The 22504-nt window shown below is 34.9% G+C and overlaps 1 protein-coding gene across 7 annotated transcripts in view; it reads right to left on the reverse strand.

Moving 5' to 3' along the window:
- Positions 1–22504, reverse strand: part of PLOD2 (procollagen-lysine,2-oxoglutarate 5-dioxygenase 2) — a 91994-nt gene that overhangs the window by 33709 nt on the left and 35781 nt on the right. For 4 of the 7 annotated variants that reach the window (XM_005546014.4, XM_005546013.4, XM_074031235.1 and 1 more), the window contains exons 2-5: positions 20300–20391; positions 17278–17414; positions 5151–5314; positions 1430–1542 (exon numbers count right to left, since the gene is read on the reverse strand). In XM_005546014.4, the coding sequence (XP_005546071.3) occupies positions 1430–1542; positions 5151–5314; positions 17278–17414; positions 20300–20391 (506 nt within the window). Of the gene's footprint in view, positions 1–1429; positions 1543–5150; positions 5315–17277; positions 17415–18132; positions 18196–19441; positions 19503–20299; positions 20392–22504 lie in introns of all 7 variants that reach the window. The other 3 variants (XM_074031234.1, XM_074031233.1, XM_045386832.3) reach the window with 1 other exon arrangement.

Here is a 22504-nt window from a genome sequence, read left to right on the forward strand (position 1 = left end):
CATAAAGCCTCCCTAACAGCCTTGTGCTCCCTACCTCGTAATTACTTTTAATGTGGGAGAAGGAAAAATAAATAAAAATATCTTTCTTATTTAGACCACTGCTATTTTGCGTTGCTTTATTTACTACAGTTTAAGTATTCTTATGAATAAAAAGCAAAAGCCTGTGTCTATAGCATAGTCCCATGGATCCTCAGGCTCTAACCTCTTAGGGATTTCATTATCATCTCCTTAAATCTTCAGGCTCCATATTTTCAAATATCTGAAATCCACAAATTGGCTATAAAGTCTCCTAAAAAGGATCATACCCATCCTTACAGGCTCTATCCACTCTGGGTCACCAAACACTTGAACAAGGACCAGGGCTTTTGGCCTCAATGTTTTCTCAACACCCATGATATCCAGGCTCCAAATCTCAGAGGAAGATCTCTGTCCTCAGGGGTATTACAGGTAATTTTCAAATTAAAAACTGTCTTTTGAGTGGCTTTAGTCACATGTCATTTCAAAATATCAAAAAAGGTGTTATTTTACAATTGTAGCCAATTAAACACATAGAGTCTATGTTATTATCAAATGAAATAGAAAATTAAGTCCAGATTTTGGTTTTCAGAGAACCAAGGATCCAGTCCCTACAATGTCACTGACTATGTGGTCTCAGTTTCTCTATGGATAAAGTGTGGATACAGAGTCTAGCATCTAGCCTATCTAGGATCAAAGAAGCTCAGAGAGCTATAAAAGGGCTTTGCAAGGCTAAAGGACTACAAGTGAGAATACACTGCATTTTTTTAAACCGCAGAAGTTCACTCTGGTATCAAATGGCTTGGTGCAGCTTTTGAGAAAACAGTTATAGCTGCAAGATGGAGTGAATACAAGAATACACATTTATAATGCTCTGCGTTGATAAATGACAGCTATTTACTCAAGATTATGAAAGAAGACATTCTCTAGAATCTTTAGGATTTCATTATTGTTTCTTTAAATCTCCAAGCTCAGAAGTTTTGATAATGTAATTTATTCTGTTATTCTAAGGCAGCCTAAGTGAGTATGCAGTGGAGGTAGGGCCATGACAACGGTGTGAGGGCTGCCATTTCATTTCAGTATCAAGTCATTTCAATATGTGTTTCAATACATATAGCACTGCATTACATAGTTCTTCTTTCCTTCTGCCTCATCCAACCAAGTTTGGCGAGTGTGCCGACTTGGCCACAAAAGAGAAGCCATAAAGACACACTAAGCTAGTGCTGATATCCAGTCAGGTGACATAAACCAATATCACCTATTAAAAATATGTTATCACCAAGAACATTTTGAAATTCGGTTTACCAGTTGCCACACTATCATAAAATCCTTTGTTTCTGACCACTCCACATTAACACAATATAACACACAAAACCAAATCAATAAAAGAAAAAAAATTGCAGCTGTTACACACCCTTTTCAGTGGATCAATGTAAATTTTCGTGTAAAAGAGCTGATCATCATCATTATCCTGGAGATTCCATTGTTGAACTATACGGTTGATATATGGAGCATAGCCAATAAATCCTGCAACACAGCAGAGAGAAAGTAGATAATTTAGGATTCAAAGACCAAAACTGGTGTCATATTAATTTCACTGACCAGTTGAACAGAGTTGTGAAGTCATGAAGTCTAATTCTTAGGTTGGAATTTCACACCTCATCATGAAAGAAATATGAATTATTGAGTGCCACTTGTTTTATATATAAACTCCAATAGAGTGTTTGCTACCAACTGCAAAACAGAAAATAACCAAACTCTTTTTAAATAAATGTGTCTCCAAAATTAACTGACAAAGGAGAGAGAACTAATGTTTTCCAAGGCTCCTAAGGGAAACAGATTTACTAGGAAAAGAATAGATTGAGACAAGAATTTTTTCTCTGACCTTCTACAAAGCTCTTCTTGGATTCTCTGCAGAAAACTCACTCTCTTACAGGATAAAATCTCTACTACGATGGTTTTACTGTCAGTGCCAGAGATGCTAATGCAATCAAAGGAATGCTGGATTTGTCACTAACTGCAAACATCCCAAAGAAATTTTATATCTAAGACATTTTGGAAATGTTTCCATTACTTTGGCCAGTCATCATTGTGCCTGCTAAACCATTTTCTGGCTAGGTTTTTTGTGTCATAGTCTGGAAAAAGGAAGTCTAAAATTGGATTGTTCTCCTTGGCCTTAGAGCATAAGCATTAAGACTGCCAATAACATTTGTCCATTAAAGACACAAACGGAATCATTTTTCCTGTCTGAATCTTCCTCTGAATTATGGAAATGCAGCCAAGCTGCTATGTTTCATTGACATTCAGTACTTTGAAAAAGGAACCAATGTTACTCCTGTAAGTTGAAGAAAAACCTTTTTAACTGTCAAAATTAAAATTTTCTTAAAAGAATTTTAAAAATAGGTCCAGGGAAATTACTGTTACCAAAAAAAAAAAAAAAAAAAAAGAAAACATGACCAAAACCAATCACTGGTTGCTCATTTTTTGGTTCTTGCCATATAAAAAAATTTTTCTTTTTGGAGACAGTCTCCCTCTGTCGCCCAGGCTGGAGTGCAAAGGCACAATCTTGGCTCACTGCAACCTCTGCCTCCCGAGTTCCCCTCCACCTTCCGCCTCCTGCCTCAGCCTCTCAAGTAGCTGGGATTACAGGTGCCCACCACCATGCCCGGCTAATTTTTGTATTTTTAGTAGAGATGGGGTTTCACCATGTTGGTCAGGCTGGTTTCGAACTCCTGACCCCAGGTGATCTGCCCGCCTCGGCCTCCCAAAGTGCTGGGATTACAGGTGTGAGCCACCAGGCCCGGCATCAAATAAAAAAAATTCTATAACATTAGAAGATAACACATTTTTTAAATCCCATGGCCAATCTTCTATGATGAAAAATGTACCACACAGAGACATGCAACATTTTCCAATGGTTTATATTACTGTTCTTCAAAAATTGTTTCCTTATTTGACAGATCCTAAATGTCCTCAAGAAATGAAAAAAAAGCATCTATTTTCACATTACATATTTTATCTGATTTATATTTTTCTATTAAAAACTTTTTTTGTGGTTATTTTTGGAGATGGAGCTCTCACTCTGCCACCTAGGCTAGAGTGCAATGGGGCGCTCATGGCTCACTGCAGCCTCGAACTCCTGGGCTCAAACAATCTCCTCACCTCAGTCTCCGAAGTAGCTAGGAACACAGGCATGTGCCACCATGCCTAGATAATTTTAAAAAAATTTTTTTAGTAGGGATAGGATTTCCCTATGTTGCACAGGCTGGCCTGAACTCCTGGGCTCAAGTCACCTTCCTGTCTAGGACTCCCAAAGTGCTGGGATTACAGGTTTGAGACATGGTGCCTGGCCTAAAACTACTTTTAAAAACTAAATAGTATGCCCATAAACAACTCATGTTCTTTAAATAACTGTAAATATGTGATCTGTGAAATTATTCAAATTTTTATTAAACATTTATATTTTCTGCCATTCTCTAATTATTTTGACTATAGAAAGCATAAGGATGATGCTTTGATATCCTTTTATGATTACTTTCCCACTTATAAACACCTTTTCCTTAATTAAACTGGCTTACAACTGTACTTGCCTGCTAATTTCTTGCTGTTTCCAAAGCATTGTGAGTCTGTCTGAAACCTAACCACTTGAGTACATACATCACTATTTGAGATAAATTTACATGAGATTTCACTTGCAAGTCATCTTCAGAAAATGTTCAACAAGTATAAATAAAACATGTCTCAGAGTTCCATAGCTACATATTTCCTTTAAAAAAAAATGGTTTTAAACAATGGAGGACTTAGAATAAGTTGCAAGATTAGACATATGTTACTGAAGTCTTGACAGTATGGAGGCCATGATGTGGAAGCAGCACCCATCCATGAGCTGAATGCTCAAGCAGAGAAGTGAGGGTGGGTACCCGTACTAGGGAGAGGCTTTGATGGTTCACGAACTGGAAGTCCAACAGAGAAAGACTGCTAAGGCAAGAAGCACAGAGTAACCAATATGATAAACCCTGGGTGCTCACTTGAATATGGAAGTTAAATCCAAAGGTGGTAGATAGATTTGGAGAAAAGAAAATGGTCAAGAGATCCCAGAAAGCATTACCTGTAGAAATATTGAGACGAAGAGGAAAAGAGATTTGAAGCCAGGCAGTACAAATTGGAATTTAAGGTTTCAAAAGTACAAAATCTATATGAGCTATCAAAGTTCCAACGTACAACTGTGAGAATAGGTTGATAAAATAAAGTGCAGGTGCAAAGAGCTGAAATTGAGGCATTACCAAGAAACTAAATCACACCCTAGTGGCTAAGCAAAGCCTAGAACCTGGAGCAGCACTTATTTTAACTAGCCTGGAAAGTATTAGTTATATACATGTAGACCATCCCCAAAATCCATTTTTCCAATGTGGTTTGCAATTTGTACCCAATTTGTTTCTCTAACATGTCCTTCATCCCATTTGGTTATGTCTTTTGTCCCTACGTTTACATTAATCTCAAACTAGTTAAAATAAATTTGTAGCCATTGCAATGTCCAAAGCCTAATTTTATTTAATTTCCAAAAGGCTGAACTAAGGAATGTGGTAGTTTGTTCCTTTAATCCATGGTAACACAGCTAATGCAATATTAAGTATACCCAGACACCCAATGTTAGATATTTTTCACTACTGAGTTCAAGACAGATCATTTATTTACTCCCAAAATGTTTAAAATCAGATAATATTAAGTAATACCTATTCTTAAAAGCTACTTGATTGAAGACTGAGAATAATTTTTTTCAAGTAAGGAAACTTACTAATCTTATTATCCTATAGCAAGAAAATTCTCAGTGTGTCATATTAAAGGAACTGGATCCGTAATTTTCTTCCTTTAACAACAGAATTTCTCTAGAAGTCACTTAAATTTGAAAAACATGAGTTTCCTCACTTATAATGTGGAAATTATAACATTCATACTACCTAGTGTTATTAGGAACACCAACTCACATAATAAATGGGAAAATGCTTTGTCAATATAGTAATAGTAAGATAAGGGTTATTTAAAACTTCATATCTAAAGTTACTACATCTACAAAAATGGTTGTTTCATTAGTCTTTATAACTTGCATTAAACTTTTCTTCCAGTATCTAACTCACCTCCTGAATTCAGATAGCGTTTCCCAATGTGCACAACAGGATATTTGTCTGCTAGTCTTTTATCTGGCCACAGAATTCCATCTGCTGCAAAGACCACTTTGTGGTTTGCCTTTTGGAATTTTTTTAGAACTTCTTCTGGACCACCAGCAAATATGACATCGAAGCTGTTCAATGAGGAAAAAAGGTGTTTTAAAATACACTTGTCAGAATCTAGGCACATAAACCATGAAAAGTTCCCTAGCAAAAGTCAGAATCTAGAATACAATGCAAGATTAATACTTGTGCCAACTATTTACACAGAACACCAAACAAAATTTCTCTCAAATTATATGAATTGTATTGAATTATTAGTGTTTATATTACATTAGCAAATGAAGTCCAAATGAAAGACAGCTTTTTTAGTGTTAGCCTTAATTTTTTTTTCAATAATCACTTATTCCCAAATTGAAATTCTAAAACAGGATTGAAATGTTAGAAATGCAGTTACTTGTTGTATAACTTAATAATACAGATACAGTCATTTACAGAAGTTGCCATAACTGCCTAATATTTCTAATAAATTGGTACCAGTCCATTACAGTTTCTGAAGAATTATCTTTGACAAAATGTGTTTAACTGCTAAATGTCATCAATATATGTTGAATATTTGAATGACTGTTTAGCACGGAATCTTAAAATAAGTGTGTACAGAAAACTGCAGGTTTTTAAAGCTCAATATACTCGGGGGAAATTTTTATAAAAACTGACACTACCATTTAATATCTATAATTTCATTGATTTTTTTGATGACCTTCTTCCTCATAGTTCATTCACAGAATCACAATGAATTAACAAAATGTGAAATATAAAAGTCACTATCAAAATTTTTCTACTTTGCAATAAGTTATTTATTCATTACAATCACAAATTATTTTACATTTTTTTACATCAGTGCACCTTAAGACCAAAGGTTTCCAGTGATGATAAATTAATGACTTACCATCCCAGTAGCTAATAGCATAATTGAAAAGCCACTCACATCATACAATTTGAAGTCTGCCAGGTGGGTTTCTAATCCCAGCTCTGCCACCTGATATGCGAATAACCTTAGGCCAAGTCACTAAACCTCTTTATACTTTACTACTTAACTGTAAAGTATAAAATGGAGGGAAAAGTAGTATCTATATCCTCAAGTTAAAATTTTAAAAAATTAAAAATAATTCCTGGCACACTGTAAACACTGAACAAAGTTAAAAATTAACATGAAAGGGACTAGAGTGAAGGGAGAGACAGAGGAAAACTCACTTCAAAGCTTTTACAAATCTGTAGGTTAAAATAATTTTATTTTTAGCCAAATACTTGTACTTTTGAAACTGAACTTGAAGTTACAATAAAATTTTTCTGACTGAAACCCCAAACTTTGCCGCGTATATTTAAAAAAACTGATTAATCTGACATTACAAAACATAACACTGTACTTTTTCTGCTAAGTACAACTGATTTCCTCAACCCGATTTAATGGTAGTATTTTCCTCAAGACTGTAAGTTGTTGATAATTGTTTTTTTAATAACGAAGACTGGGAGATAAGAACAGTTTTATGGGTAATTGGGCCATGAGAAGTGAGGCAAATAAACCAGTCTCTGAAACAGAGACTACCATGCGAGTGATAAACAGAGCCTTTGTGCATTGCCTGGAGATGGGGAAAAATAGCTTGTGATGTCAGAGCATCTTATGATTGGAGACTCCGACCAAACTGAATACGAAATTTTGCAGGTAGCAGCATGCATACAGTGTGGCAATTCCTTAAGGATCTAGAATTAGAAAGGCCATTTGACTGAGCAATCCCATTGCTGGGTATATACGCAAACAATTACGAATCATTCTTCTATAAAGATAAATGCACACATATGTTTATTGCAGCCTTATTTACAATAGCAAAGACTTGGAACCAACCCAAATGCCCATCAATGATAAACTGGAAAAAGAAAACGTGGCACATACACTACATGGAATACTATTCAGCCATGAAAAGAATGAGTTCATGTCCTTTGCAGGGACATGGATGAAGGTGGAAACCCATAATTCTCAGCAAACGAACACAGGAACAGAAAACCAAACACCACATGTTCCCACTCATAAGTGGGAGTTGAACAATGAGAATACATGGACACAGAAAGGGGACCATCACACACCGGAGCTTGTCGGTGCGGGGGGGGGGGGAAGGAGAGGGAGAGCATTAGGACAAATACCTAATTCATGCAGGGCTTAAAACCTAGATGAGGCCAGGCGCAGTGGCTCACGCCTGTAATCCCAGCACTTTGGGAGGTCAAGGCAGGTGGATCATGAGCTCAAGAGATCAAGACCATCCGGGCCAACATGGTGAAAACCCATCTCTACTAAAAACACAAAACTTCGCTGGGCGTGGTGGTGTGCACCTGTAATCCCAGCTACTTGGGAGGCTGAGGCAGGAGAATTGCCTGATCCCAGGAGGTGGAAGTTGCAGTGAGCTGAGATTGCGCCACTGCACTCCAGCCTGGCGACAGAGCGAAACTTGGTCTCAAAAAAAAAAAAAAAAAAAACCCCTAGATGATAGGGTAATAGGTGCAGCAAACCACGATGGCACATGTGTACCTATGTAACAAACCTGCACGTTCTGCACATATATCCCAGAACTTAAAGTAAAATAAATATAAAATTTAAAAATTAAAAAAAGTTATAAATGCACTTCGGAATGTGAGTGAATATTTTTTGTCTTTGAAGCCCTAATGATGGATACAGATTATATAAATAGTACAGCTCAAACTATTAATAAATGTCAGTTGTTTGAAAAGGAGTTATGGCAACTCTTATAATTTAGCATTTTATAAGCCTGCATTATCTTTATAACAAAACACAATTATTTTAAGGCAAAAAGTCAAGACAAAAGTTATCACATAATTCAATTAAAAATTTGCCTTTGAAGAAAAATTTCACATTGCTGAAACTTTTCCCTTCTCATTCTAGTAGCACTGCTATTTCTGTGTTTAAATACTTTAGAAAAGTTATTTGAACTTATTTAAAACTTTTCAAAAGGCAAGAAAGGTTTCCTACTTAAATTTATTTTGGCTACAAAAAGTCAAATTTTCAAATTTTTAAAAATGCACACAGGTCATAAAAATATTCTTACAGAAACTGAGTCCATTTACATATGAAGAAAATAAAACTTGCCATATATAACTGTGGTAAGTATGCCTGGGTCCTGCAAAAACCATAAGACTCTACCTGATGTGGTCATACTGAGTCCCCTGCCAGACATGTCAGTGCTCTATCTCAATACATGACTGAGATTTTCCTAAGTGTTTTTCCGTTTTGTCCTTCTGTGTTCCCTACTTCTGTGACACCATCAACCACATAGTTAACTAGGTTGAAAATCTTTCATTCAGCCTTCACTCCTCTCTTTCCATGGCCTATCTCATGGAATCTTTTCCCTAATCCTATTGATTCTGTCTACTTAATTTATTTTGCATTCAAATCCTCTCCACTCCCACTAGAAGCCACAAGGCTAGATTAATTTTAAAACCCTAGAGACCTCCACATTACCTATCTCTTCCCCACTCATAATTAAGACTGTCTGACAAACTCTTTTAAAAATCATTCTGTGCCAGTTCCCAGACCCTATCAATGGTTCTCAACTATGGCCTACAGCAGGAGTCAGTAAATATTTATTCTCTGGCCTTTTACAGAAAATATTTTAGGTCTTGATGACCATACTGTCTGTCACAGTGACAACGCTGTCACTGTGCTGCAAAAGCCACCACAGACAATATGTAAACAAATGAGCACAGCTGCATTTCAACAAAACTTTTTGCAAAAACAGGCAGTGTTACAAGCCACAGAATCCATCCTCTTGAGTCTTAACAAGAAGCAAAAGCTCCCATATAGCCAAAAAAGAAAGCAACAGAAGTGCTCCCTAACCTTGTCATTGAGCCCTGATCCTTTATCATTATAGGCATAAACTTCAGTGAAAAATTATAACCATCCAAACTATCAGCAGCACAGAAGTAGTTTCACACCTGATAATTCTTTCATCATATCTTCACCTGAAACATAGGTCTGTATTTCCAGAGATAATTAACACCATAAACCAATACTATGGATCCACTCCTAACCACCCACCATCAAAACACACACACACACACAGTTAAAAGTACCCACTTACCCAGCTGACCTTGCACAACAGATTATGATAAAAATTGCAATGAATTGATTAAAATTATTTTATAAATTTTGGAGGGAGGGAAAGGGAGTTAGTTGGCATAAAATGAATATTATTTTAACAGCTAAATATTGAACCATCCTGGCATTGCTGGGATAAATCCCACTTGATCATGGGGTATTTTTGTTGTGCTGTTGGAAAGAAAATAAGTGTATCAACGGGATACCTATACTTCCATGTTTACTGCGATACTATTTATAATAGCAAATATATGGAACAAATCTAAGTATATATCAACAGATGAATGGATAAAGGAAATATGGAGTACATATATAATGGAATATTATTCATCCATAAAAAAGAAGGAAATCCTGTTATTTGCAACAACAAAATAGTTAGAACTGGAGGTTATTAGGTTAATGACATAAGCCATGCACAAAAAGACAGTATCAGATGGTCTCACTCACATCTGGGAGCTAAAAAGGTTAAAGGGGCCAGGCGCAGGGGCTCACACCTGTAATGCTAGCATTTTGGGAGGCTGAGGCAGGTGGATGACGAGGTCAGGAGTTCAAGACCAGCATGGCCAAGATGGTAAAACCCTGTCTCTACTAAAAATACAAAAATTTGTGGGGCATGGTGATAGGTGCCTGTAATCCCAGCTACTCAGGAGGCTCAGGCAGGAGAATCGCTTGAACCCGCATGGCAGAGGTTGCAGTGAGCTGATATCGCGCCACTGCACTCCAGACTGGGCAACAGAGTGAGACTCCATCAAAAAAAAAAAAAAAGTTAAAGGTAGAGAGCAGAATGATAGTTATCAGAGGCTGGGAACGGTGTGTGGGGGCCAAGTGGGATGAAAAGAAGTTGGTGAATGGATGCAAACACACAGTTAGATAGAAAGAATAATTTCTAACACTCTATAGCAGAGTAAGGTGACTATAGTTAACACACTGTGATATGGTTAGGCTTTGCGTCCCCACCCAAATCTCATCTTGAATTGTAATCCACATAATCTCCAAAATCCCCACATGTCAAGCGAGACCAGGAGGAGGTAACTGAATCATGGGGGCAGTTTCCCTCATGCTGTTCTCATGATAGTGAGTTTTCATGAGATCTTATGGCTTTAAAGGGGCTCTTCCCGCTTTGCTCAGCACTTCTCCTTCCTGACACCTTGAGAAGACGGTGCCTTGTTTGCCCGTCGCCTTCCACTATGATGATAAGGTTCCTGAGGCTTCCCCAGTCATGCTGAACTGTGAGTCGATTAAACCTCTTTTCTTTATGTATTACCCAGTTTCAGGCAGTTCTTTACAGCAATATAAAAATGGACAAATACACATTCTATATTTCAAAACAGCTGAAAGATAGGTATTGAAAGGTTCCTAACACATACAAATGATAAATATTTGAGGTGATGGATATCCTAAATACTCTGACTTGATCATTACCATTCTATGCATGTAACAAAATATCATATGTACCACATACATACGTATAAATATTATGCGTCAATAAAAAAACTAAATATTACGTGGGGGATGTTCTTTGGAATAGTATATAATTTCATTTGCTGAATATGAAATCCTGGCTGAAGCTGGGCAGAGGTGGAAGTCAATGAGGACACTGTCTAGCTGGAGGGTTACTTCCTCCAAAATGACTTCTGAGAGTGGCCCAAGAGCTATAACACCACCTAAGATAAAGAGCAGCCAAAGAGAAAATGGTGGCAAAGACTGCAAGCTGCTCAAGCTGCTATCTACCTGTAGGGCCATAAGCAATATCTACTTGTTTCGGGGTCAGTCTCTTTACTTGTGAAATGATAGAATAAATTAAATGAAAAATTCCCTCTAGTTAAGAAATGACAGTTAAGTTTATTTCTGCAATATTAGAAATCTCAAATATGATACATATTTAATGCACAATAAGTGTTCATTAAATCAATGAATAAATAAGAAATAAACATTTAAGAAAAAAATTGAAATTCCTATCATCTATTATGATGTAGCCACCACATGCCAGATACAACAAATACCAAGTTGCTGAGAAAGAAATATATCCAGAGATGAGAATTTCTGCCCCAGTCAGTCCCCCAGCCATAGCAGCTAGAAGCATATTTTACAGATCCAGCCACAGCAGCCAGCATCATATTTTGAACATGATTGATGCCTAGTACATTTTCCTAAGAAGAATAAAATTCAAGCAGACAATCCATTTTGGGAATACACACCTACATACATATAATAGTCAGACAAAATAATCACATATAAGAATACCCAGGGGCAATCTACACATATGTGAACATCTAACACTTTTTTGTACATTACCTTCTTTTCCCTCATTTCAATTTACTCACGAATATGCTTGTCCATACTCAGTAAACATTAAGAAGAACATTTGAACAATTTAAGAAAGGAAACGTCACTCATTTTCTACTTAATTCCTAAACACATTTCACACTATTCTAGATGAACCAGAAGGCAGTGCAATATATTTAAGTACAGCTAATAATTTCAATCTTTCCTTCAAAAAAAAAAAAAAAGAGGAAGAAGAAAGCAGTACAGAAACTAGGATCCATGATGTGGTTTGGCTTTCCTTTACACTAATATAATGAAATGCTGCCCTTCACTAATGACTAAGTTCCTTGCATCTGCACACTTAAAATGTCATCACCACCAAGAAAGCGTCAAATAAATCTGCCGCTGTTAGTTAAAATTATAGATATTGTATTTTACAAGTTTTTCTTTCAAAAAACTTTGTCTTTTCTATAAATCATGTAAGACAATATAAAAGTCAAGTATGTTAGGAATGAAATCTGAATTATGAGAGGTATAAAATGTATCCTAAATACAAGTAAGATCTGGTCACCTTTAGAATAACACATATAAATGATTGTTCAACATAACAACAAAATCATAAAAATGTTATTTTCAAAATAATATCTAAGTGACTCAATAAAACACAATCTTTCACAACTTTCCCAAAAATAAATGATTCTAAAGAGATTATGCCAACATTCAGGTTTTTTAAAAGCTATGCATTCTTTTTCCACAATGTTTGTTCTGTTTTGTCTGCAGAATTAGTACAATATACATGAGAATTCCTTGAGGGTGGCATCTATTTATATCTCTTTTTCTATAGTATTAACTTCAATGCCTGGATTACATTTTGTGCTCAACATATGTATTCTGAATGCAAAGTGGAAAACCTGTTCACTGATGCCACTTTTTCAGCAAAATAATGATCAATGAGAAGCCAAAAGGAAAACAAAAGTTGGCTGACATATGAAATCAGAAACAATATCCTCATATCCATATTTTCTAATCAAAATTCAACTTTTAAATAATTTCCATCCTTTGGAATTTAAAAAGTTCAGATACCTTCCTGCCTTTAGAAGTCATCTTATTTCTCCAAATGAACAACAAAAAATCTCAAAAAATAGTTTCAAAGCATCCGCCATTATTTTCCCTTCTTAAGAGGCCTGTTTCTTCTTCTAATGCAATTCACCATTACCCAACTGATTTCTTGCTATTGCACCCTGAATGTATGTAATTGAGGAACAGGCCCCAGCTTCACTGTGTGAAACACACAATTACAATTCAGCATAACTGAAAAGAAACTATGCATATACAATCAAAGTGATAAGGTACACTAGTGAACAGCAAGGATTTGTGTGACTGAAATTATCCCTCCATTTTAACCAGTGTTTATTTATCTTGGATCAACTTTGCAGATCAGAGCTGCCTAAGAAACTGCTCAAATAATGACTACGCTTTACATTTATTTTAATTATATATATCAACTTGTATAGTATACCATTGACTACCATTCCAATTTTTTTTTCTGTTTAGTCTTTCCTACTGGTAACTTAAATTCACAACAGCCAATTCTTTTATCTTACCTCCAACTCATAATCATCTTTAAACAAATACTTCAAAGAACTGGGAGGTTTCTATATATCAATATCTTTGAGTAGATATTTCCATAAAAGAAATAGTCCTTTTTTGTAAGGCCAGTAACCACCACCAAATGTCTTTCAAATATTTCATATGCCGGGAGTCTTCAATATGGTGCACATCTACATTCTAATCAGTTGAGTTACACAAAGTGCCACCAATGAAAGTGTAAATGTCTGTCCTGTCCCAAATTCAAACTCAAGTATTAATTACGCCAACATTATTTCTAACTGGTTTTCTTCTAAATTTCCTTAAATCTAAAAGAAATTTTTAGTCAAAAAGAAAAAAGAACAGTCAAAATTTTTATTAGGCGACTTTATTTGATGCCCCCAAATCTGGAAAACTTACTTCACCATAGGTTTATTTTAGGGCCTGAGACTCTGCTAGTTTATATTTTACTGTAAGCAGCACAGCAAAAGTTGTGTGAGGATATTAAGTATGTAACAAATTTACTCCCAAAAACACAAATAATTTGTTATATTTTGGTTTATATATTATCCTTACAAAAATAATAAGAAAGCACTAGCCAACATATAATAATTAGGTCTGATCACTTCTCTTCAATATGACGATAATAGAAGAAATACAAGCTTTGTAACTTAATTATAAAACAAATGTAAAGTACCCAGTTATAAAACTCAACATGCTCATTCACTTGATTAAGGTATACTATAAAATATTTATGACATCATTTTTCTCCATAAAGGAGTTGATAGCTACCAAATTGTAGTATTTGTCCCCAAAATTTTCATTAGCCTATTTAAAAAAAAAAAATCACCAAATTCATATTTTTTGGTGTTCTAATCAAGGAGAGATTATCAAACTTTATAAGCCATTTTAATTGCAAGGAAACACACACACACTGAAGCATGAAATAACTTGCAAAAAAGATTGAATTTATTATATGGATATCTTCAGTTTTCCTTTTGTTCTGAGAATAACCTAAAACCTTGCCAAATATTTATTTTTATCTAAATTAAGTATAATAAATCTTACCCTACACATTATATTTATAAAGAGCCAGTTTCTAATTTTAAATGTTCATCCAAAAGTAATTTTAGTATACATATTCCATGGAAGGAATGTGACAAAATTGTTTCCAAATTAATTCGGGCTTTTTAGCATGTCTAAATGGCATACGGGATAATTATGGGGTATTGGAAATGTTCTAAAATTGAATAATGGGGATGACTGCACAACTCTGTAAATTTAATTAAATTCACTGAATTTTACACTTACAAATGTTTATGGCATGTTATATAAATTATACCATAACAAAGCTGTGTTTCTTAAAAGGCTCATCTAAACCACCAAGTTTATAAATCTCTGTATATTTTCATATAATAGTGACCTATGCTTCCATAAAACTAATTATTACAGTTGAATTGTCCTTAAAAATACCACGTAAAAAATAAGAATGTGTTTGCTTTATTAAAATAAATATATCCTGAATTCCAGCCCTTTACCAGAACTAACCTTAATTAAGAGTTTAAGAATTGTGTTACAGAATGGGCATCATATTTCAAACCATTTACAAACAGCTTAGTTCACTTAATTCATTCTCCCGGGCCCTAGATTACCTACAATTTTCAACTAAATTCATCACTCTGTATATACTTTTTAAAAAGTGTGTTGTTTTTAAAAAATAAGTGGGGTTAAAAAAAAGTTCTTATGTGGCTTCAATTGCTCATCCCTCTTTACTCCTCTGGCTACTTTCTCATGACCCCTAGGTTTTTTCCAGAGGGTAGTCATGGTAGGTAATGACGGAGAAAATGTTAATGACTCTTCTTAGACAATTATTTGGCTGAGTGGGCACCCATGTTTTCAGTTAGCTGGCTGTTCTCACAGGAGTTGTAAGAAATTTCATCTGTTTGTTTCCGTGATATATCCCAAACACTAACAGTGCCTGGAGGACACTGTGTCTTCCATTAAAATTTTATTATCTTTTCTGTCAAGCTAGGTCTTAAAAAGTATCATCTAAATCAACAAACTCAAACTCAAGCTGGCTTTAGGTATCTCACAGTGTCCTAATTCTCATGAGAAAAAAATAGGTCCCTCACTATATCAGCTGTCCACAAGGATAAACGTTAGATAGGGGGCCAGAGGTGGCGGATGGTGATGTGAGAGTAATGGTAGAGAAAAGGAGTTCTTCCTAAAACCCAAAAGGAACCTTGGGGATCTAAAATCTTTACTGACTCGTATGTAGTAACTCTTACAAGGAGAATCTGCCTCAGAGCCAAAGTGAAAATGTACATGTGACAAGTTTAAGTTAACTAATATGGTTGTTTGAAATCCATGGTAATTTCAAACCAAAACATACTCAGTATTTATTCTACAGAGCTATTTTAATGAACTTGGTATTCTTTTTCTAAGTGTAAAAAAAAACAACAAATGCTGTAGAAAAATTGCCAGTACACTATGGTTAACACTTGCCTTACCATACTTCATCTTGCAAAATAGGTAACCACAGGTAGAACTTAATTTTTTGCGTAAAATATAACAGGAAAATTTTACAGATGCAAGTGTTATGTACCTTTTGAAAATTTTTAAGTGTGTATGGCACACTTCATTATATTAATATCTATTTTCATTTCATAATTTACAACTTTCTTATGTATATTAATGCATAAAAATATTACTCTTTTCATCTGCAAATAATTTGTGTCTTTACATTTTCAAGTTGAGAAGAAACATATAAAACGACTTTCCTAAGTTAGAGGGGAAAATTCACGAGGACTTAAAATGAGCAATCGATAGCAAAAACAAATAAGATACAGAGAATAAAAGAAAGGAAGTAGTAACTAATAACTCATGACAATTTGATGTTATTATAAAATTATAAGAAGATGGCAAAAAAAGACAGTGGATATTTTAATAAGGGAGGAAAATATTACACAAAATACATTTACATTAAAAAGGTTCTTCTTTCTTAGTAACACAGGCTTTCTTACGTCTCACTTGTATTTATAACTTTGCGTGGTCTTTTTTCTTCTGTTTAACCAGAATCCATTAAGTCACCCTTCTCAAGAGTAAAGCTCAATATGATATTTATTCTTAACTCAAGACTAAAGTATGAATTTCACAAAAACGTTAGTTAGCTCTTGCCATGTTGTCTCATTAGTGTTCATGATAATTCATTGTCTTTGATGGCATTACATCATGTCAGACCATGGTTGATATAATATGAGTCTACATCCCCAACCAAATCTCATGTTGAAATGTAACCCTCAGTGCTGGAGGTGGGGCCAGGTGGGAGGTGACTGGATCATGAGGGCAGTTTCTAATGGTTTAGCACCATCCCCCTAGTGATGTTCTCATTACAGCATTCTGAGATCTGATTGTTTAAAAGTATGTAGCACCTCCCCTCACTTCCTCCTGCTCTAACCATGTAAGACTTTCATTCCTCCTTTGCCTTCTGCCATGATCCTAAGTTTCCTGAGGCCTCCCCAGAAGCCAAGCAGTTGGCCAGCATCATGTTTCCTATACAGCCTGTGAAACTGTGAGCCAATTAAACCTCTTTTCTTTATAAATTATGCAGTCTCAGGAATTTATAGTTGCATGAGAACTAATTAATACAATAGTTTTATAACTGAGTAATATCTACTTTTTAAAACAATGATTCCTTGTCAATAATTTTTTTTTAAATGGAGTCTCGCTCTGTCGCCAGGATGGAGTGCAGTGGCACAACCTCGGCTCACTGCAACCTCGCATTCTGGGTTCAAGAAATTCTCTGCCTCAGCCTCCCAAGTAGCTGGGATTACAGGTGCCCGCCACCATGCCCGGCTAATTTTTTGTATTTTTAGTAAAGACGGGGTTTCACGATCTTGGCCAGGCTGGTCTTGAACTCCTGACCTTGTGATCCACCTGCCTAGGCCCCCCAAAGTGCTAGGATTACAAATGTGAGCCACCCATCCAACCATATTTTAATACATCATCTACAAACACAAATCTCAGCTCTTTAAAAAGTAATTTAATACAGATTTTAAAATTCACAGGTGTTTCTCTTACCATTCAGTAAACATGACAACCAGATCATCTTGATCAGCATAGTGTTCCATGACTTCTTTCATTAATCTCACTTTCTGGCCCCCTCCAATACTATTAATTCCATCACCACCTCTCCATTCTTCTCCTTGACCAAGGACCTATGAACAAAACATTTCATTCCTGAGCAAAACTCAAATTATAAAAGTACTATGAAAAACTTAAAGACATCATCAACTTGAACAGTACTGTACAATAACCACTCTTCTAATATTTCATGAAATCATGATGCTAGAAAAAAAAAATCTAGATGCCTAAGTGAGATCATAATTCTTTAATGTTATCCATCCACAAAATGCCCTTCTCAATTTTACCATCTCAAAAGTTGTGAGTCTAACCCAAGGAAGTAGACCCAGAAAGTATTTCTCACATTGTATCATTTTATTCCTATTTGTTCAGACCAAAAAGAAGAAAAATGAATAAATTTCCCGTATCACTTGTTTTAATCTGGCAAGAAATCTTTATGATCAATATTGAAGCTCAGTGACTCCTTGATGAGAGGCCTCTAAGTGATTTTCCTACTGAACCCAAATGGGTTTTTCAGGGAATTACAGAGGGCATCAAGAAAAAAAAATCACCTTCTTTACCTTATACTTCTCAAACTTATGTAATTGTCTAAAGTTTAACAAGGATTTTTCAATGCAAAAAACTGCCTAAGTACGATTATTTTAAATTTCATTTTAATTACCCTGTACCCTTTCTCTTCACTATTTGCTTGAGCCTCAGCAGCTGCTCCCTGAATTGGAAATGCATTATGACACACTGACTCTAAGGGAACAGAAAGTACAATACATGACCCTTCCCCCACACAACACACACCTTTTCTCTTCGTTTCATCAAAACAAAGTCTGAAGTTGCCATTATAATAATCTACTAAGAGATCTGGGAAATTAATGGAGAATGAAATTAAAAATAAACACACAAGAAAAGGATAAAATAAAATTTAATAGTAAATAACATTAGTTCTAACTTTACTTAATACTGAGTCAGAGATAAGTCTTGCCGGGAAAGCCTGTGGGGCTCCCAGCCTCAAATGTCTTGTTAAAACTTATCACTTCCTTTGCGGAAGGTTGAGGGAAAAATACAACCCAAGAAAACTCAAGCTGTTTTGGATCTGGATTCAAACTAGGCTAATCTTGAAGCATTAATAGTACTTGCTCTAAAAACTGGCCTCCTCTGGCCCTGAGATTTGTTTCACAACCCATCTGGAATCCCTAATTCTGAAGCAATATTGGACCCAATGACATCTGAGAATCTGCTGTGTGCAATACACCATGTTAAGCACCACCCTCTATGTTTGTTCCACTACACTAGTGGTTGTCAAATTTCAGTGTGCATCTGAATCTCATGGAAGCCTTGTTCAAACACAGACTTCAGGGTATCACTCCCAGAATTTGTAATCCAGTCGGTCTGAGGTGGAGTCTGACTATTTTTTCTTTCTAACCAGCAGCCAGGTGATGCAGATGTTGGTGGTCTAAGGTCCACACTTACTGTGGAACCACTTAATGGGAACCACTGCATTATATGAGGAGACAGCAAAAGGATCATAAAATCCAGTAAGTTAAGTGGGGATGAGGTCCAAGATCTGATATTATACTTTATAGTTATTTGCATTAGGACAAGTTTTCCTCATCCAGAAATAAAGTAGTATCCACCTTATGCGGTTCATATAGTGACTTAACAGCATATCATATATAAATTTCCCTACAAGGCGCCTTGCATATAAGAAACATTCCACTCCCTCTCCAGTCTGAACCCTAATGATTCCCCAACTAGATTTCAGCCTTATTTTATCTTAATTTTAATTTTATTTCCACAGTGTCTCCTATTGGTGCATATATTTTTCTTCTACCATAGTAACATATTTCTAACATGTTTTTCATTTATCCTGTATTAAACATCTAGTTATTACCACTACATCTCCTTTTCAGCAAAATTTAGCTGTTTATTAGCTATTCTATATTAACATTAAGCTGTTCCATATTTACATCTGCATTTAGTATTCCAGTGGATATTTAATAAAAACTACCTTTTTAATAATTATATACTCAAATGGATCAGTTTTTCTCCAAAAAGTAATCTTTCTTCTTTTTTAAAAAAAAAGTTTTTTTGCTTTTTGTGTTCCTACCTAGGTATCTCCTTGTTCTCCTCTTATTTGTAGAAAAGACTTGGCTGACAGATCCTTCTTTCTATTAAAAAAAACAAGTAAGTAAATAAAATGGCAGGCCTCTCATAGCTAAGTTTAATAGTTCTATCAGTTTCCCCAAGTTTCCTCTGATCACTTGTCAAAGAGATGTTCACCTGGAGATAAATTTTCTAAAATGCTTTGGTTAAAAATACAATAACAACACTCCCAAATTCCTCTAAATGAAAACAAACGAACCAAAAAAAAAAAAAAAAAAAAGAAAATTCTCAATAGACAGAAAAGGCACCCTCTTCACATTTATGTTTCTAATTCTCTGTAAACAAACAATCATCCTATGATAGCAAAGTCCATTACAGAAAAAATTATTCAGTGAAAAAAACCCTGCCAAATCTTATTAACATTGTATTTGTATATGACCTGCCAGAAAAAAATTATATATATGCAAATACATATTAACATTTTTTTTGCTGTTTTATAGAACATATTTATACAAAGCATTGGCAAAAATTAAGAAATTATTGTTTAAGTGGCACAGTATTATTTTAATTATTACAGGTGCATAATAGCTGCATATTTATGGGGTACATGTGATATTTTGGTACAGGCATACAATGTGTAATGACCAAATCCGAATACTTTGGCTATCCCCTCACCTCAAGCATTTACCATTTATTTGTGTTAGGAAATATTAATAAGGCCAAAAACTATATGAACTAACAGCAATTATGTAACCAAATGCTATCTTCCTTGTGAGGACTACAGATTGTAGTGCTGTTATTATGAAAACTGTACTTTAGGCACACATTATAGGATCTTCAAAGGTTAAAGGATATACCATACCTTCACAGTATAATTGAAATATTTGGCTGACTGCATAAATCGATGGAATCCATCACTTTCTTTTGTTGCTACAGTTATGACTAATAATTTATCTGCAAAGACAAAAGGAAACACAAGAAGATTTACCAAGAGATCAAATGCTCACATTTTACAACTCACTACAATAATCAGAGACCTCACTAAACCCATGGGAATATTCTGGTTTGTTGATCTATACAAGACTAAACAAAGAGCTGTTGAAACAACAGATGATTCAAATTGGTTGTATTACTGACAAATGATGAACCTTCAAATGACAGTTATTTCAATGCAAAAAAAGTACACCGATGATTAAGAAAAAGCATGCCATCAATAGAGTATTTCAACACTGAGAAAAACTTCCATAAAATGAACATTTTTTATAATCCATAATGATTAAGATTCTCTGACATTATCTAATTAACAAACTTCACCATCATCTATAAATCATTCCTGATTTATGACATCAGCAAGGATATCAGCAAATTATATTCATCAAAATAATGACATATACAAAAAACAATACAACCATTAAATCTGATCCCAATTTTCTAAAATAAATTGTGACGACTGGGAGCAAATATTTAAAAACAAAATCTTAATTTTTTTCTACTATTCGAGATTGCTTTTTTATGAAAATTCTTATAAGCAACAACATTATTTATTGTGTTCTGGTTTATCTTTAAAGAATAAATGAAATCAAAATAACCACTGCCCTAGTAAATACACAACTGTTAACGACCATTTTATAATGAATTATTATTTTCAGTCCCACATAACACTTTTCAGTAGAAGTAGACAGAGTTAAGGAATTGTCTCAAAACACCTACAATAAGCTACTACAGATAATGATTATTATTAATAGGAAAAGGTATGTTGGAAAATGTACAAAAGAAACAAGTGCATCAACAAATGCCAAAAGGGCTGGAACAGTTTTTTTTGTTGTTGTTGTTGTTGTTGTTTTTGTTTTAACTAAAGATTTAGAAGGACCCACACTCTAAGAAAGCAAATCTAACATCTTTTCAATATTCTCTGAGTAACATCATTTGTTTCTCACTTGCACTCTATTTATAAGAAAACAATACAGGTTTTGAGTATCCCCTAAGCAATAATCACCAAACATGGCAATAATGCATTATAAAAATTACAGCAGATGAACCAATGTACTTATCCATCAAATTTTGAAAAGAACTACAATAAAATATAAATCAGTACAATATACAAAGAAATACTAAATTCAAACATTCATTAGTCAACCAAAAAAAAAAAAAATTCCATGAAGATAAACATCAACAGTCTTGGATTTTTTTCTAAGAAAAAGGTATTTCCTGGCCAGGCACAGTAGCTCATGCCTGTAATCACGGCACTTTGGGAGGCCGAGGTGAGCAGATCACTTGAGGGCAGCAGTTTGAGACCAGCCTGGCCAACATGGTGAAACCTCGTCTCTACTAAAAACACAAAAATTAGTCGGGTATGGTGGCACACACTTGTAATCCCAGCTACTCAAGAGGCTGAGACAGGAGAATCGCTCGAACTCGGGAGGCAGAGATGGCAGTGAGCCAAGATCACATGTCTGCACTCCAGTCTGGGTGATCAGGCCCAAGTAAATATATTTTAAGAATATTTTTTAAAATCAACTATTTAAAAAAATTTTCGTTTATAAAGTTTCCAACAGAGCTTAACTGATTATGAAAATTTAACATTATTCAGAATAAATTTCAAAATAGGGAATACCACATTTTATTTTATAAGAACAAAGAGGCTTTTAAAGTCTATCTGTAATAAAATTACTCTATTTAAAGTTACATTTCTTACTTAAATTCTTCTATATAAATTATAAGAATTAACTACAAGTTTCGGGTTTTACTGGATGAATTTTCACACTTACAATTCCAGCATAAAGTTAACAGCAAGGATTTCATCATCCTTAGTAGGAAAAGTAAAGTTGGCCAGACCCTTGAGTAGACAAAAATGTTACCAAATCCAATGACTCAGAAGGCAAAGCTTACTCATGTGTAGTCTGACCATGTCTAGCAATCCTATGCCAAATAAGAACTCCTACTGTTTCAGTACTGTTGCTCTTTATAAATAACCTAAACCAAATCACAAATACGTAATTTTGTTAAAGAAAGGTCTGGTTAGTAACATTACACATGAACAGCTGTTTCCTCTAACTTGCTATTCAGT

The sequence above is a fragment of the Macaca fascicularis genome, chromosome 2, assembly GCF_037993035.2.
Source record: "Macaca fascicularis isolate 582-1 chromosome 2, T2T-MFA8v1.1".
NCBI lineage: Eukaryota > Metazoa > Chordata > Mammalia > Primates > Cercopithecidae > Macaca > Macaca fascicularis.